The sequence below is a fragment of the Rhinoraja longicauda genome, chromosome 18 (assembly GCF_053455715.1).
Source record: "Rhinoraja longicauda isolate Sanriku21f chromosome 18, sRhiLon1.1, whole genome shotgun sequence".
Taxonomy (NCBI): domain Eukaryota; kingdom Metazoa; phylum Chordata; class Chondrichthyes; order Rajiformes; family Arhynchobatidae; genus Rhinoraja; species Rhinoraja longicauda.
The window spans coordinates 38,543,757-38,559,200 of NC_135970.1; the positions used below are offsets into that span (position 1 = coordinate 38,543,757).

General features: G+C 40.2%; 1 protein-coding gene across 9 annotated transcripts in view; it reads left to right on the plus strand.

The window, feature by feature from the left end:
* The window catches only part of ppfia1 (PTPRF interacting protein alpha 1), a 129,019-nt gene that overhangs the window by 70,378 nt on the left and 43,197 nt on the right, over positions 1-15,444 (plus strand). For 5 of the 9 annotated variants that reach the window (XM_078415533.1, XM_078415531.1, XM_078415532.1 and 2 more), the window contains exons 9-15: positions 2,758-2,835; positions 3,158-3,241; positions 4,431-4,562; positions 6,631-6,693; positions 8,328-8,419; positions 10,664-10,820; positions 15,022-15,245. In XM_078415533.1, coding sequence (XP_078271659.1) covers positions 2,758-2,835; positions 3,158-3,241; positions 4,431-4,562; positions 6,631-6,693; positions 8,328-8,419; positions 10,664-10,820; positions 15,022-15,245 — 830 coding nt within the window. The remainder of the gene's footprint in view (positions 1-2,757; positions 2,836-3,157; positions 3,242-4,430; positions 4,563-6,630; positions 6,694-8,327; positions 8,420-10,663; positions 10,821-15,021; positions 15,246-15,444) is intronic. The other 4 variants (XM_078415538.1, XM_078415537.1, XM_078415534.1 and 1 more) reach the window with 2 other exon arrangements.

The following is a 15,444-nucleotide window of genomic DNA, read 5'->3' on the forward strand; positions in this document are numbered from 1 at the left end:
TAATGACCATGTTTAAAGTGAATTAAATAAGTGGGAAAACTGCATCCTTTAGTACTAACATTTTTATTATATTATCACGTTTGCTTAGTGCTGAGTAACAAACTTTGAAAATTCAAAGTTGATGGATTATTTATGGATTTTTACCTCTTTTTAAAAGGATATGATTATCCAGAATGGAAAAATGAAATTTCTGAGGTTATAACCAATCTAGCCTCTTTGGGTCTGTATGACCCAAAACCTTTATCATCTCTGAGTTCTAATACACTAAGTGATAGGTGCTTTATGCTCAGATAACAAAAGATCTTATCATAGATAAGATTTGCAAAATATTATCCACGGGACTGCTTCGGCTTGAATGCTGTTATTTTCAGCACTTATCCTGCAAATCTAAATCGTTGAGCTTAAGTACCTACGGCAGTACTTTTGATCTGTACAATGTTGCAAGGGTGTTTTGAGAAACAGTCACTTATCAAATTTGAACCCTAAATGAAAGAAGAATAATCATCACATCAAAATCATACATAGCGCTCTAAGCAAATGAAGACGAGGTGCTTCAGTTTGTTGTTCCATACCGACAAAGTATAAGTGTATAAGTGTACAAAGTATAAGGGCATAAGTGTATTTGGATGATGGGATGCAATATAACAAGACTAATGGAATTGGCCACAACGTGCTAGAAAACATGGATTGGTGATGTTTCGGTTCGAGACCCTTTAAGGGTGTCTACCTGTGACACCACTTTCAAGGAACTATGTACCTGCACTCCTAGATCTCCCTGCTCTACATTCACTGTGTGGGTCCTGCCCAAGTTAGCCTTCCCAAAATGCAACACATCCCATTTCTCTTTATTAAATTCCATCAACCATTCCTCAGCTCACCTGCCCAACTGATTAAGATCCTACTGCCATTTTTTGACAACAATCTTCACTATCTACAATACAATACCATCCATTTTAGGGTTATCTTGCTATCATGCCATGTACATTATCATCCAAATAAGTGATACAGATGCCAAACAGCAATGGGCACAGCACCGAACCCTGATACATACCACTGGTCACAGGCCTCAGTCCGACAAACAACCTTCCACCATCTTCTGCTTCCTTTCATGAAGCCAATTTTCTACCCACCCATCCATTCCACAACTTAAAGGAAATTCTCCCAAATGTGGTGACCTAGATGTCATTACATTTGCTCCACAGTTCCGTATTAAGGATCAAGAAGCAATGTCTTGCCATGTATAATTGATTATTACAGTGTTGCACTATAAGACCTGAATTTCATCATGTAAATCTGCTAAGAATATTGTTGCATGCCATTTCCATTTCTCACAAGGAGGACCCTTTTTTGTTTTGATCTCATGGAAAGAGGTAATTCAGCCCATTGAGTTGTACCAGCTCTATGCAAGGGAAATCCAGCAAGCCCTACAGTGCTGCCCTGTTCCATTGCCCTACATGTTCTTTCCTTTCAGATCCTAATATTTGTGAAACTGAGCTGCTGCATATTGATTGCTTAAAATTCTTGACTTGACATACACAAAGCCAGGTGGAACAAAGCAATTACATCTGTACTTCGTGGCACAGTTCAACATTTCTGATCATTAAACTTCAGGGATTTTGTTGCACTTAATATAATAAAATGGATATTAAATTGAATTCACATACAATTTATGGAAAATAGAGAGGATAATGAACCAATTATAGTTCTAGGAAAGTTGATACTTCTGTTTAAGGCAATGCAGGTCATTTCAATGGTCCTCTTAAATTGGACACTCCTGTAAGCATAGCATCTTTAATATTTGGGAAGTGAGGGCTATTGCAAGCTATCTTGGGTCAAGCTAGTAACCATTTCACTTGCTACTTCAGCTGAGCAGACCAAGGGCCCAAAGCTAAGGGATAGCCAGAATCGAGGCTAATCGGGGATATGACATTACTTGACTGGACTGTTTGTATGAAAAAGAATTTCACTGTGTCAGCACTTTGCACCATTGAGAATTCTCTCATTATGTTGGCAAAATATAACCTCTAGTCCAGCAGACAAGGAGATAGAAATTGGTCCCAGATGTGCCTGTGCTAGGAGATTTAAAATGAGTACAACGTGGCTGTCTTTGGGGATCTGCCTTAAGTTATTTCTGAGCTACAGGGGGAACTGCCTTACTATAAATTTATAGTAAGATCTAAACAGTCGCAGGCAGCCAAGAATTTTTAAAAGACCATTTTTTTCCCCCAATTCCTGAGGTTATATCTTCAGTACAGGATGTTAGCTGTAGCCATATGCTGCTTGAAGACCAGGCAACTTGACAGAGTGTTATACATCTGGTATGGATGATGGACAAAATGAGTAAGCGCGGTTTCTGCATTGAAATCCAATTTTGTGTACTTCTGAAGATTTACTTTCATGAAGTATAATAATCAATTGGATCAGTTTTGAATATAGTTTGAGATTAAAATCGCATATCCATAAATTGCAAAAATGTTTAGGGTAACTCTTTGCATATCATAATATGTTTAATACGTGCATAACTGAGCCATTCTGTTAATACTTGCGCATTGTTTAAGTCAGTGTACATTAAAATTGGTCCATGTATATGTCCTCTTCCATGAGCTTATGCCTGATATCCTCTTATTTCATACTTGTTTAACATTTCTGAAGAAACTGATTTTTAACCAGTATTCATCTTCTCTCTTCCCTATTAGTATGATAGTCTTAACAACAGTAACCTTTCTACTGTTTCCTGTACCTTTTTGCCTTTCTTAGTCTGATCCTTCCCTTTCTTCTGAAGAGTCTACTCTCATGGAGGCTAAACTGATGGAACTGAGCTCCATGCTTAGGAAGGTAGAATACACAATATTCCGGTCACTGCCTTGTGCTTGCGACTTATTGCCTTCCGCAATCAGTGGCACTTGAAACCGAGACCTTGTCATGAGCTTGCTGAACATTAAAGCTTCAAAAATACGCACAACGATTCTTTAAATCATCATTTCGCTTCTGTCATCTTTTCATAAAATGCCACTTACAACAGGCTTTGTGACCACTGGCTGAAGCTTACTCTAAACTGGAACTGTGCATCTTGGGAAACTTTGAACTTTCGTAGAGATTTATCATTTCAAAGTGCAATCCTTGAGTTATTTGACAATGATATTTATTTATTTGTCAGGCTGAAGAAAGGCATGGAAACATTGAAGAAAGGTTACGGCAGTTGGAGGCACAGCTCGAAGAAAAGAATCAAGAATTGCAGCGAGTATGTTGATGGTGGAGGGGGGGGTGTTCATGTTACTAACATTTATTGAAAATAAAATGATAAATCTGAAACTAAAAATGGAATCTTATGCAGCTCGTAACATCAGTGCATGGATTCTACTGTAACTTTATACATTTATTCACAATATATAGACTATGGACTACTTTACTTCAAAAGTAAACTCCCAAATCCGTTGCAGTGGTTTAGTTCTTCAGCTGACTACTCCGAAAAATCTAAAACTTTGATATGACTTGCATGCTTTTTTATGATCAATATTTTTAATATATTGAAACGTGGGGAATAAAATTCCTCAATTCTCTTTATTCTGAGCACCCTCCTTACCTGAAATCCTGGATGCCATTTACTAGAACAAGAGTTCAAAGGCATTTATTTGTAGTAGAGTACCTTTGTTTGGAATAGACTGCTCCAGGAGATTCCATAAAGACCTTTGTCACCTGCTGAGTTGCAGAGTAAATACATTACTCTGCTTTTCAATAAAAATCATTGAATTTTTATTTTCCATGTGTTGTTTGGATGCCAATATTAGTTATTTATCGCACCAAATCTACGAAAAAATATAATGCACATTTCACTGAATGTTGGGATAGTGTCTCATCCCACGTTTATGCTACATTTGTCAGGCTAATTATGTTTATGCATCTGTTTAATTACCATTTCAAAAACAGGCTAATTTCAATTTTTAATCAAACATAATTACCACATTAAAATCACAGTGCTGGATGATTTTCACATTATTTTCTTTTCCCTTAAACGATGATCACAAAAAAAATCATTTTGGACAGTAGACATTTTGGAGATAGACAAATACTTGAAAATTAAGCACAAAACTGCAGATGCTTGAAATCTGAAATTAAAACTGTTAATGTTGGGAAACGCTTAATGGGTAAGACAGCGTAGCCAAATGTTTCAATAGCTTTTCACTAAACTTGATTCTTTTCTGTGTGCCAAATATCTATTCATACGTTATAAAGCTTTTGGGTACGAGGTAAATATGAAGTATGTTTAACATGAGTATGACGTTCTTATTCCCTTGGACAAGTGCATGTATTTGAAATTAAGCATGTTCTCGTGCGTTAAAAATACCTTATTTATTGTATATTGGCCAACTGGCAGTTAATGTATTTTTGTTAATCCCATTCTCTTAATCTACCCATTATTTATCCACAAGGCTCGGCAGAGAGAAAAGATGAACGAAGAACACAATAAGCGCTTATCAGACACGGTAGATAAACTACTGTCAGAGTCCAATGAAAGACTTCAGCTACATCTGAAGGAAAGAATGGCTGCATTAGAGGAAAAGGTAGTCCTTTTAAAAGCAAAATAATAATTAGATTCTTGAGGTTATATGGTGTTCACTGCATAAACTTGGTCTATTTAGTTGTTCACTGGGCTGCTTCTTTGACACACTACAGCAACATAAGAAAGGGAAAAGGGGCATTTAGCTCCACAAATCTTTTCACTGCTCTGTAACAGATTTGCAACCTAACCTCACACTTGCCCTATATCTTTTCATATATATATATGCTACGCAAAGTGATTTCAGATTTAAAATTAACTATTGCCCTTGCATCAGTTGCCATCGGTAAAAGAGTATCAAATTGAGAAACTTTTCATTTTCACCACTGGAAAGCCGATTTATAATTTTCACAGGTATTTATTCACAAAGTGCTGGAGTAACTCAGCAGGTCAGGCAGCATCTCAGGAGAGAAGGAATGGGTGACGTTTCAGGTTGAGACCCTTCTTCAATCTGATGCCGGGGGCGGGACAAAGGAAGAATATAGGTGGAGACAGGAAGATAGTGGGAGATCTGGGAGGGGAAGAGAGGGACAGAGGAACTCTAAAGTTGGTCGTAGAGCAGGAGGGCAGGAGAAATCACAGAGGGGGAGCAGCGAGAGAGCATGTTGCTAAACTCGTCGAAGAGAGGAGGAGAACTTCTTCAAAGTGGACATACCTTGAGGAGAAATCGCAGTGGAGCAACAGGTAGTGTAAGTTATTTTCTTACACTATAATTTTCACATAATGCTTCCTAGCTGTAGGCGGCCCAGAAGGTGGGAAAATTGTCTTTCTACTCCATAAGTTTCCTTCCCAATCTGGAAAACTTCAACCATCTCTTTTAATTTGGAGGAAAGACAGCTGTTTATTTATCTTCAATATCATTTGAAATCTTGTTATTATTCTGATAAATTCTTGCTATTGAGGGCGTGCAGCGTAGGTTTACTAGGTTAATTCCCGGAACGGCGGGACTATCATATGTTGAAAGACTGGAGCGACTAGGCTTGTATACACTGGAATTTAGGATGAGAGGAGATCGAAACGTATAAGATTATTAAGGGGTTGGACACGTTAGAGGCAGGAAACATGTTCCCAATGTTGGGGGAGTCCAGGACAAGGGGCCACAGTTTAAGAATAAGGGGTAGGCCATTTAGAACTGAGATGAGGAAAAACTTTTTCAGTCAGAGTTGTGAATCTGTGGAATTCTCTGCCTCAGAAGGCAGTGGAGGCCAATTCTCTGACTGCATTCAAGAGAGAGCTAGATAGAGCACTTAAGGATAGCGGAGTCAGGGGGTATGGGGAGAAGGCAGGAACGGGGTACTGATTGAGAATGATCAGCCATGATCACATTGAATGGCGGTGCTGGCTCGAAGGGCCGAAAGGCCTCCTCCTGCATCTATTGTCTAAATTGCTCAGCCTCAAATGCCAATTTACCGTTCCTAAGATAGGGCTAAGACTGCACACGGTACTCCCTCCAATCGTAATCTTTCTAGAGTTTTGCATCGTACTTTCTTTTATTCTTCCTTGCATTCAATGTACAGGTACCTTGCATTTTACACGTGTTTGATTAATGTATTTTTGAAATAACGTGCTTGTTTAATTAACACCCAAATCAAATTTACACGCTGTATTTTTGAAACAATGCACTTAAATTTATGTCTGTTTAAATGTATATGTTTAATTTAAGCATTTCTGAATTGCACAATTTTTTTTAGGGACGTGACCCGCTGAGTAAAATGCAAGGTGGCTGTGCATACAAAGGCCCTCCATGCTTTTTACCGCGTGATTCAGATAGATGCTCATTGGAAAACAAAAGTAAATCAACAGAAGGACCAGCGTGTTATATTCACCAGCAATATGATAAAGTCTATTGCAGTCTTGTCCTTGTCTTGAGAATGATGTGGATGTAGAGAGATGCAAGTGATTTAGGGGATGAAGTTCATGATTGGAATCAAGGCATAGAAGTGGGAAAAATAAATTCCCTGCCTTATTGTGAACATGTCATGTATTTTATCATTGGGAAATGTTAAAATTATTAAGTTTAAATTGAATTAAGCAATATTTGGCATAAATTGTCCTGGAAAATATTATTTCAGAATTCCCTTATTCGAGAACTGGAAAATACAAAACAACTGATTGAAGAAACGCATCAAGAGAAGGTGAGCTGCCTTTGCACGCTGTGATATTTCTCATTATCCTGTGCAATTTGATTCTCTATCTCATAACCTTGGAGCACACTTAGAAATGTAATTTAGCTACACTGGTAATTAAAATGCTTAGATTGTCACTTATCGATATTTATCTGGTGTAACTGGGAGCTTTCATCTTAAACTCTTCAATGCAAATCCAAAACCTGCAGATGTCAAAAATCCAAAATAAAAAAGGAAAATGCTGCAAATACTCAGCAGGTCAGCTTGCACCTTTGGGAAAAGAAACAGAATTGTTTCTCTATCTCCAAAACATATTTTCAGTTTTCCATTTGTTCTCCCCCCCCCCCCCCCTCCCCCCTCCCCCCTCCCCCCTCCCCCCTCCCCCCTCCCCCCTCCCCTCCCCCTCTGATTCCAAATAAACAATTCTCACCAGATGTCTTGGTTTCAATCCTCTATTTCCCCATTTCAATTAATTCTGACCTTGACTTATTTTTCTTCCACCTCTTTCACCAGGATCATTCATCCCCAAACCCTTTCACCTGTCCTTGGTAATCTCGATCCACTTGGAAATCTCTCTCTGGCCCTTTAACCCCCTCTCAATCTATTGCTAACTGCCACTTGACATTGACTGACTTTTCCATTTTCACACATCATAGGATATGTGAAGCAGCATTTTGTGCAGTCCGACTCGGGCTCACTCCCTCGACTCTTTTTCCAATACATTGATGACTGCATTGGTGTTGCTTCTTGTACTCTTGCAGAACTTAACCAACTTTATTACTTTTACTGCTAATTCCCACACTGCTCTCACCTTCACACGGTCAATCACTGACCATTCCCTTTCTGCCTCCATCTCAGAAGGTAAACTGCCCTCTGACATCCTTTAAACCATTGGTTTGGCTTGAGGTGTATCGTTTAATTTGTGGTTAATTTAACTGTAAAAATGCATTATAAGGTGGGTGTTTTTCGGAAAAATCCTGCTTGCTGGATCTTTCCCAAAATTTCTGCAAATGAATCGCAAAGTATTCTGGAAGAACATTCCCTGCTGATATTTTCCAAACCTGGGTAACAAAGATAACTGGACTGGCCCATTTAAATATTTTAGATTTTTTAAAATATAGATTTAGAGATACAGCGCGGAAACAGGCCCTTCGGCCCACCGAGTCCGCGCCGCCCAGCGATCCCCGCATATTAACACTATCCTACACACACTAGGGTCAATTTTTACATTTACCCAGTCAATTAACCTACATACCTGTACGTCTTTGGAGCGTGGGAGGAAACCAAAGATCTCGGAGAAAACCCACGCAGGTCACGGGGAGAACGTACAAACTCTGTACAGACGGCGCCCGTAGTCAGGATCGAACCTGAGTCTCCGGCGCTGCATTCGCTGTAAGGCAGCAACTCTACCGCTGCGCCACCGTGCCGATAAATATAAAATGCAGCTTGATTATCAATGTTTGTCTTTCTGGGGATCTTAATGCATACTTGTTCATTCCATTAAAATGATCGTTTCTTGGGGGAAAGGCGCTAATATGATTTGAAACTGTTACAAATGGCACATTAATTATAAAATTTCATTGTCTTGCAATATTTTTCAAATAATTTATTGCTTTCAAGCAATTTAATATTTTGTATTTCAGAATCAGTTGATGGTTGAAATTGAAACCTCACGGGCTGAAAATGATCAGTGGAAAGTGAAAGCGACTTCTTTTGCTGACCCTCTACATCCTAGGTATTTTCGAAAAGTAACAATCTCTCTAACAATTTGCAGAAAATTGTTTTATTATTCATTAATTCATATGTTCTATAATTCCTATCATAGCTTTCACATTATTTTTTTTTTGAACCCTGGCCTGTTTATCGAAGCATTGCAAAATATATTTCTGGGCAATTTAATAACATCTAAGAATCTAAAATTAGAAAATGCTTTAAGATGCACTGCCAGGTGTGGCTTTGCATGCTATCACCGAAAGAAAAACAATTCACATAACTATGGTAGCATAATGTCCTAAACTTTAATATGCTATTTTTGACTTTTCATTCCATATTGCATTAATTTCAAAATTCTTGTCTTTTTGCATTAATTTATGTGTAAGTTACTTTGCCGCATTTTCCAAGCAAATCTCTATATGTTAAAGAAAAACACTTGCCTTAAAGCTGTAGTACTTAACATTTCTAGTACCTCTAGTACTTCACATTTCGTCCCTGGGAAAAAGTTTCTGTCTCTCTATCTATGCCTCTCATAATTTTATCTACTTCTATCAGATATCCCCTCAGATACTACAGATATTATAAATGAAAACAATCTTATCCCCAGGAATCTTCACCAATATTTTCCCTACCATTGATATAGGCCCATCTGCCTATGATTTTCTGGTTTGTCCCCATTGCCCCTTCTTAAAGGAATAACATTGGCTATTCTTCAGTCATCTGTGGCTGGAGGGTATACAAAGATCTTTGTCAAGGTACCAGCAATATTCCTTGCCTCTCAACAACCTGAGATGGATCCCATTAAGCCTTGGGGTCTCATCCACCCTATTGTCCTTCAAACACGCAGCCAATTTTAGTTTCTACCTTTTTATTTAGCATTGGTTGCAGAGATTTTTAAAATAATAGTTTGAAGAAAAGGTGACTCTTCTAATTTGAGCAATATCTAGACTTTTGATCCGAAGACAGACACAAAATGCTGGAGTAACTCTGCGGGACAGACAGCATCTCTGCAGAGAAGGAATGGGTGACGTTTCAGATCGAGACCCTTCAGACTGAGTCAAGTGAGAGGGAGACATATTGATATGGAAGGTGTGAAAACACAGATCAAGGAAATGCAGAGTTTCTGAGGGGCATTGGCTGAAGGGATGGTGTCAAGGAGGCATACAGTCAGTAACATTTAATCAGGGGGATAATGAAACTATTTGGAGAACGAGGATGGGGGAGGGATGGAGAGAGACAGAGACATTTTTGAACCTCTGGCCTGCTAAAGGGTAAATTCCGCTATTTATTATCACTGATAAAGCAGACAAGTAACGAGTTACTTTTCTATGCAAGTGTTTAGCTGAAACAAACTACAGTGTTGATGTAACTGGAAGCTGAAATCCAACCCCATCTTGACGTGCAAGTCTGAACCTGTCACAATACTAGAGCACAGAACCTGGAATGAATGTGGACACTAACACCGATTTACTCTGTGCAAGTTTGGCAGCAATGTTGAGAAGTTTTGATTCCCACAGAACTAAACCTGCAGTAAGCATTGCTTCCCTCAGCAGATTTATTTCTAAAGTTTGTACAATATGCAGTCTTCAGAACTACAAATAGAGCCTGTTTGGAGCATGGCCATGTCCTAATGTCTTAATTCCTGAAACAACAATTTCTTTGCGTTCCTAAAACCATCTGACGAGCGAGCTCAAATCATTTGTTCATGGACCCTGATTTTGAAATTGCTAATGCATACAAGATTTCCATAGATGGATTATTTGGTAAGAACACTATAGCGTAAGAAGTAGAAGCAAGAGTAGGCCTTTCAGCATCTCAGGTTTGTCATATATTTGTCACTCACTGTCATGGTTATCTTCTACCTGATGCCACTTTCCAACACTAATCCCCAGCCCTTCATTTCCTTAATACATTTAAGCATGGAAGATGTCAGTCACAATTGTTCTCTCCATCGGCTCGTTTAATTGCAGACAATAAGTGTACTCTTAACTATTTTTATGGTGTGATTCTTTTCCACGTGAGGAATATTTAATGTTGGGAACTGCCATTGATCTTCTGGATATTACTGGGGTACCGTTAATGGATTATTATCTAAGCAAGCTCTGCTCTTGAAATCTGGACATGAATTCAATTCACCAAGCAGGGGCCCATGCTCATTGGGAACGTGAATTGGCAATACAATATTGGCCTTGTAGTTGTATTTGTAATATGTGAGGCTGCATGCAAGCCAAATCACTGAATTTACCCAAACTTTTGAATTGTTTAGCTCCAGCCGGCCGCATTTGGGCAGCAGCTCGGATTATAGGTATCCATTGCCAACTGCATCAGAGGGAGATGCCCTCCCAGATCCATACAACAGCACTCCAGTATTGCGCAGAACTCAGAAGGGCCGCTTGGCAGCTTTACGAGATGAACCTTCAAAGGTAATAATTCTTGCCATTATTCTTTGTTTTTAATTTTTTTTATATGAAACATCTTTCGAATCGGAAATATCTCTGCCGTGACAGGTTGTGGTTATCTTTAGGGTAACTAAGATTTATAGTTCTAGTTTGTGCCGTTCTGGAATCCATGCATGAACATGGTTCCCTTATCTATATCTACATATTACTAAAACTCTCATCTTGTATGTTTGTATATACATTTGTCTCTTGGTCCAGAAATACAGCCAAAAGGGTACACGATAGCGCAACAATTTTAGGGCCACCCTACTCGCCATTCCCCCATGGTCTCAATAAATCAAGTTTTGTTGCTTTTTAAAAAACAATTAACTTAAACTTTAATAAATGAGCTCCCCCTCCCCCCCCCCCCCACCGGGAGGACCGGCGTGCCGCGCGCCTGTCCTCCTATGGCGCAGCGTGGCAGCAGAGGGTCAAACAAGATGGCCGTGGCCGTCGTTGGCTGCCGAGCTGCAGGACAGGTTTCGGCTCCACAGCTTGTGCTGGCCGCACGGGGCCGAGGTGAGTGGATCCCTGTCCCTCACCCGCCCACGGCCCCGGTGGACACTCCCCAGCTGGCAACGGGTCCACGGATCGTCAGTTGGGGGAGGGTTGCCTAGTCCGCAGGAGAGGCTTGCAACCAACGGGGGTTGCTGCGCCCGCAGGAGAGATTTGGACCCAACGAGCCCACACCCGTCTAGTTTCCCTTAAATCTTTGCTCATTTTGATAAAGTATTTTTCCATTGTGGTAATTTGGCTAACCTGTAATCCATCCGAGTGTTATTTAAGATGAGTCTGACATCGGTGTTTATTTGTTCTAGGGTTATTTCAAATGATGCCATTAGCATTAGCAAGTTATATGCTTTAATACCTTGTCGTAAGGTCATAAATGATAAGAGCAGAACTCGGCCCATCTACTCCGCCGTTCAACCATGGTTGAGCAGCTCTCCCTCCTCACCCCGTACCTCTGCCTTCTTCCCATAACCTCTGACACCCGTACTAATCACGACTCTATCTCTGCCTTAAATATATCCATTGACGTCCTCCACAGCCTTCTGTGGCAAAGCATTTCACGGGTTCACCACCCTGTGTGCTGTTAGTTTTGCTTCTCCTATCCTGCTGAATAGTCAGTGACATTTTCAATCCAATTATTTAATTTGACAGCCATGTTTCTTTCATGATGTATTTTCTCAGAGAGTATTGAATTCCCCTTGCAATGTAATCTCAATTCCTAATTCACTGAAACTCGCAAGTGTTGTGTACTATTTAATTGCTATACATTGCTTTCTTTTCCTGCTGCATTCCTGGCGGATTTCTGCAGAATGTAAGTTGTCTCGTGTTGCCTGCCCAATTTTTAATCCTAAATTGCTTCAGAATGTCACATGTCAAGTAGTAACTTAACTATTCTTTAAAAATCTGAAAGTGTGGCCTGCTTTGTGACAATTTTGACAACGTAAATATAATATTTCACAATCTTCTATTCATGTCGCCTGTAAAGGGCCTCATTAAGTGTATGCATGCTGCAACATGAAAGCCGGAAACACCAGTCACTGTGATGCCTTTCCCAACCCCCACCCCCAACTCCAGTTCCCGATCATACCCAACTAAGGAACTGGATGTACATGGCATCAGGCCCATTAGCTTAATGCCAGCCATGAGTGGCACATAAGCAAATGTCCCTGTTCATTTGAATGAGTCGCTACCCAGCATAACAAAGATAAGTTCAAGTTCATAAGTGATTGGAGCAGAATTAGGCCATTTGGCCCATCAAGTCTATTCCACCATTCAATCGTGGCCGATCTATCTCTCCCTCCTAACCCCATTCTCCTGCCTTCTCCCCATAACTCCTGACACACGGTATTGAGGGTTCAGTTTTGAGGTGGATAGAAAATTGGTTGGCGGACAGGAAGCAAAGAGTAGGAATAAACGGGTCCTTTTCGGAATGGCAGGCAGTGACTAGTGGGGTACCGCAAGGCTCAGTGCTGGGACCCCAGTTATTTACAGTGTATATTAATGATTTGGACGAGGGAATTGAATGCAACATCTCTAAGTTTGCGGATGACACGAAGCTGGGTGGCAGTGTTAGCTGCGAGGAGGATGCTAGGAAGCTGCAGAGTGACTTGGATAGATTAGGCGAGTGGGCAAATGCATGGCAGATGCAATATAATGTGGATAAATGTGAGGTTATCCACTTTGGCGGCAAGAACAGGAAAGCAGAGAATTACCTGAATGGTGACCGATTAGGAGAAGGGGAGATGCAACGTGACCTGGGTGTCATGGTGCTCCAGTCATTGAAAGCAAGCGTGCAGGTGCAGCAGGCAGTGAAGAAAGCGAATGGTATGTTGGCATTCATAGCAAGAGGATTTGAGTTTAGGAGCAGGGAGGTTCTGCTGCAGTTGTACAGGGCCTTGGTGAGACCGCACCTGGAGTATTGTGTGCAGTTTTGGTCTCCTAACCTGAGGAAAGACGTTCTTGCCTTAGAGGGAGTACAGAGAAGGTTCACCAGATTAATCCCTGGGATGGCGGGACTTGCATATGAGGAAAGACTGGATAGACTGGGCTTGTACTCGCTGGAATTTAGAAGACTGAGGGGGGATCTTATAGAAACATATAAAATTCTTAGGGGTTGGAGAGGCTAGATGCGGGAAGATTGTTCCCGATGTTGGGGGAATCCAGAACCAGGGGTCACAGCTTAAGGATAAGGGGGAAGTCTTTTAGGACCGAGATGAGAAAACATTTCTTCACACAGAGAGTGGTGAGTCTGTGGAATTCTCTGCCACAGAAGGTAGTTGAGGCCAGTTCATTGGCTATATTTAAGAGGGAGTTAGATGTGGCTCTTTTTGCTAAAGGGATCAGGGGGTATGGAGAGAAGGCAGGTACAGGCTACTGAGCTGGATGATCAGCCATGATCATATTGAATGGCGGTGCAGGCTCGAAGGGCCGAATGGCCTACTCCTGCACCTATTTTCTATGTTTCTATGACACCCGCACTAATCAAGAATCTATCTATCTCTGCCTTAAAAAATATCCATTGATTTGGCCTCCACGGCCTTCTTTGGCAATACATTCCACAGATTCTCCACCCTCTGAGTTTATTATTTTTTATTTTGCTCTTTTTTAGGTTGTTTTATTTATTTTAACTAAATATTAATTTTAAAGTTTTTGGTGGAGGCAAATGCAAGTGACAGTCTGGGTCAAATACTGTTCTGCCTATATTGCTGCACGTCTGGAAACGTTTGACCAATGCAGCTTCCGTCCCTCTCCAGGGAGCAGCAATTTCTAATATAAAGTTGCATTTTCCTCTCCATTTAAACATCTCTCAAGAATATCTACATTTGCATTACATATTTTGTCCTGTATGACTTAACTTATATTATCGATATTAGTTCATATGTAAATCATGCACATATAAGTATTGATGCAAAAATAAAAATTGAATTGGAAAGCTCAAAAGACCTGCAAAATTCTTTATTCCAAGCCAATCGTTTGTTGGTTTGCAATTGATCATTGTGGATCGTTATTGTTACCTTTTCAGGTGATTGGTCCCTTTTCCCAATGATTGGATGTATAATTTTGAAACCGAATGCTGTACATAATATGAGCGCTCTTTTTGGCAAAATCCTATTGAGACATGGGGACGATTAAAAATGTTTTAAAAAACTTGCCTGGGTACAATTTTGCTAGATGAGAATATTCAGAGTTATGGAACCAAGAACTATTAGATGGAATTGGTAATAAGGATCTGGAAGTAATAAATAAGGGTTCCAACGAAGGATCTTTAACCTGAAATATTTACCGTTTTTTCCCCACAGATGCAGCCTGACCTGGTGAGAATTTCCAGAATCTTCATTTTATTTTAGATTTTCAGCATTCAGTTTTAATTTTGTTTTTCCACTTGGTTGAAATTGGTACCATTTAAATTAATTAATTACTTAAAATCGTTGAAAAGATTAGCGACGCGGTGGTGCTGGTTTCCGACGGGCACGGTGACGGACGCCCCTCACATCACTGTCCTCCATACAGCTGGCCAGCTCCTCTTTTGTCTCCACATATGCGTCTTTTGGTATCGAGATGAGTTATGCTCTGATTGAATTTTGGGAAAGAGACTCATTGGATTGAAAGGTCCTTTGCTGTCCTTGCATCTCTGTTTTGTACCCTGCTTGAACAAGTTGTACCCTTTTGTAAACAGGTCCAGACTCTGAACGAACAAGAATGGGAGCGGGCGCAACAAGCCAGCGTCTTGGCAAATGTAGCCCAGGCTTTTGAGAGCGATGCTGAAGTGTCGGATGCAGAAGACGATCGAGAGACAATATTCAACTCTGTTGATCTACTCTCACCAAGTGGTCAGGCTGATGCCCAAACTTTGGCTATGATGCTTCAAGAACAGTTGGACGCCATCAATAATGAAATACGGTTTGTCCTGTTATGATGTATTGATGTTTCATAATGATTAGCAAAGAGGAAAAAAAAACCTCAAATAGCTGTTAATCAAGGATGAAAGCTACACAGTCTTAAGATCAATTTCCCTCCTGGGATAAATAAAGTTCTAATCTTTCGTATCGTTATATAATCTTGGCTGAGAAGCTCTTGTTGTTGGATTTTAAAGTAGTCA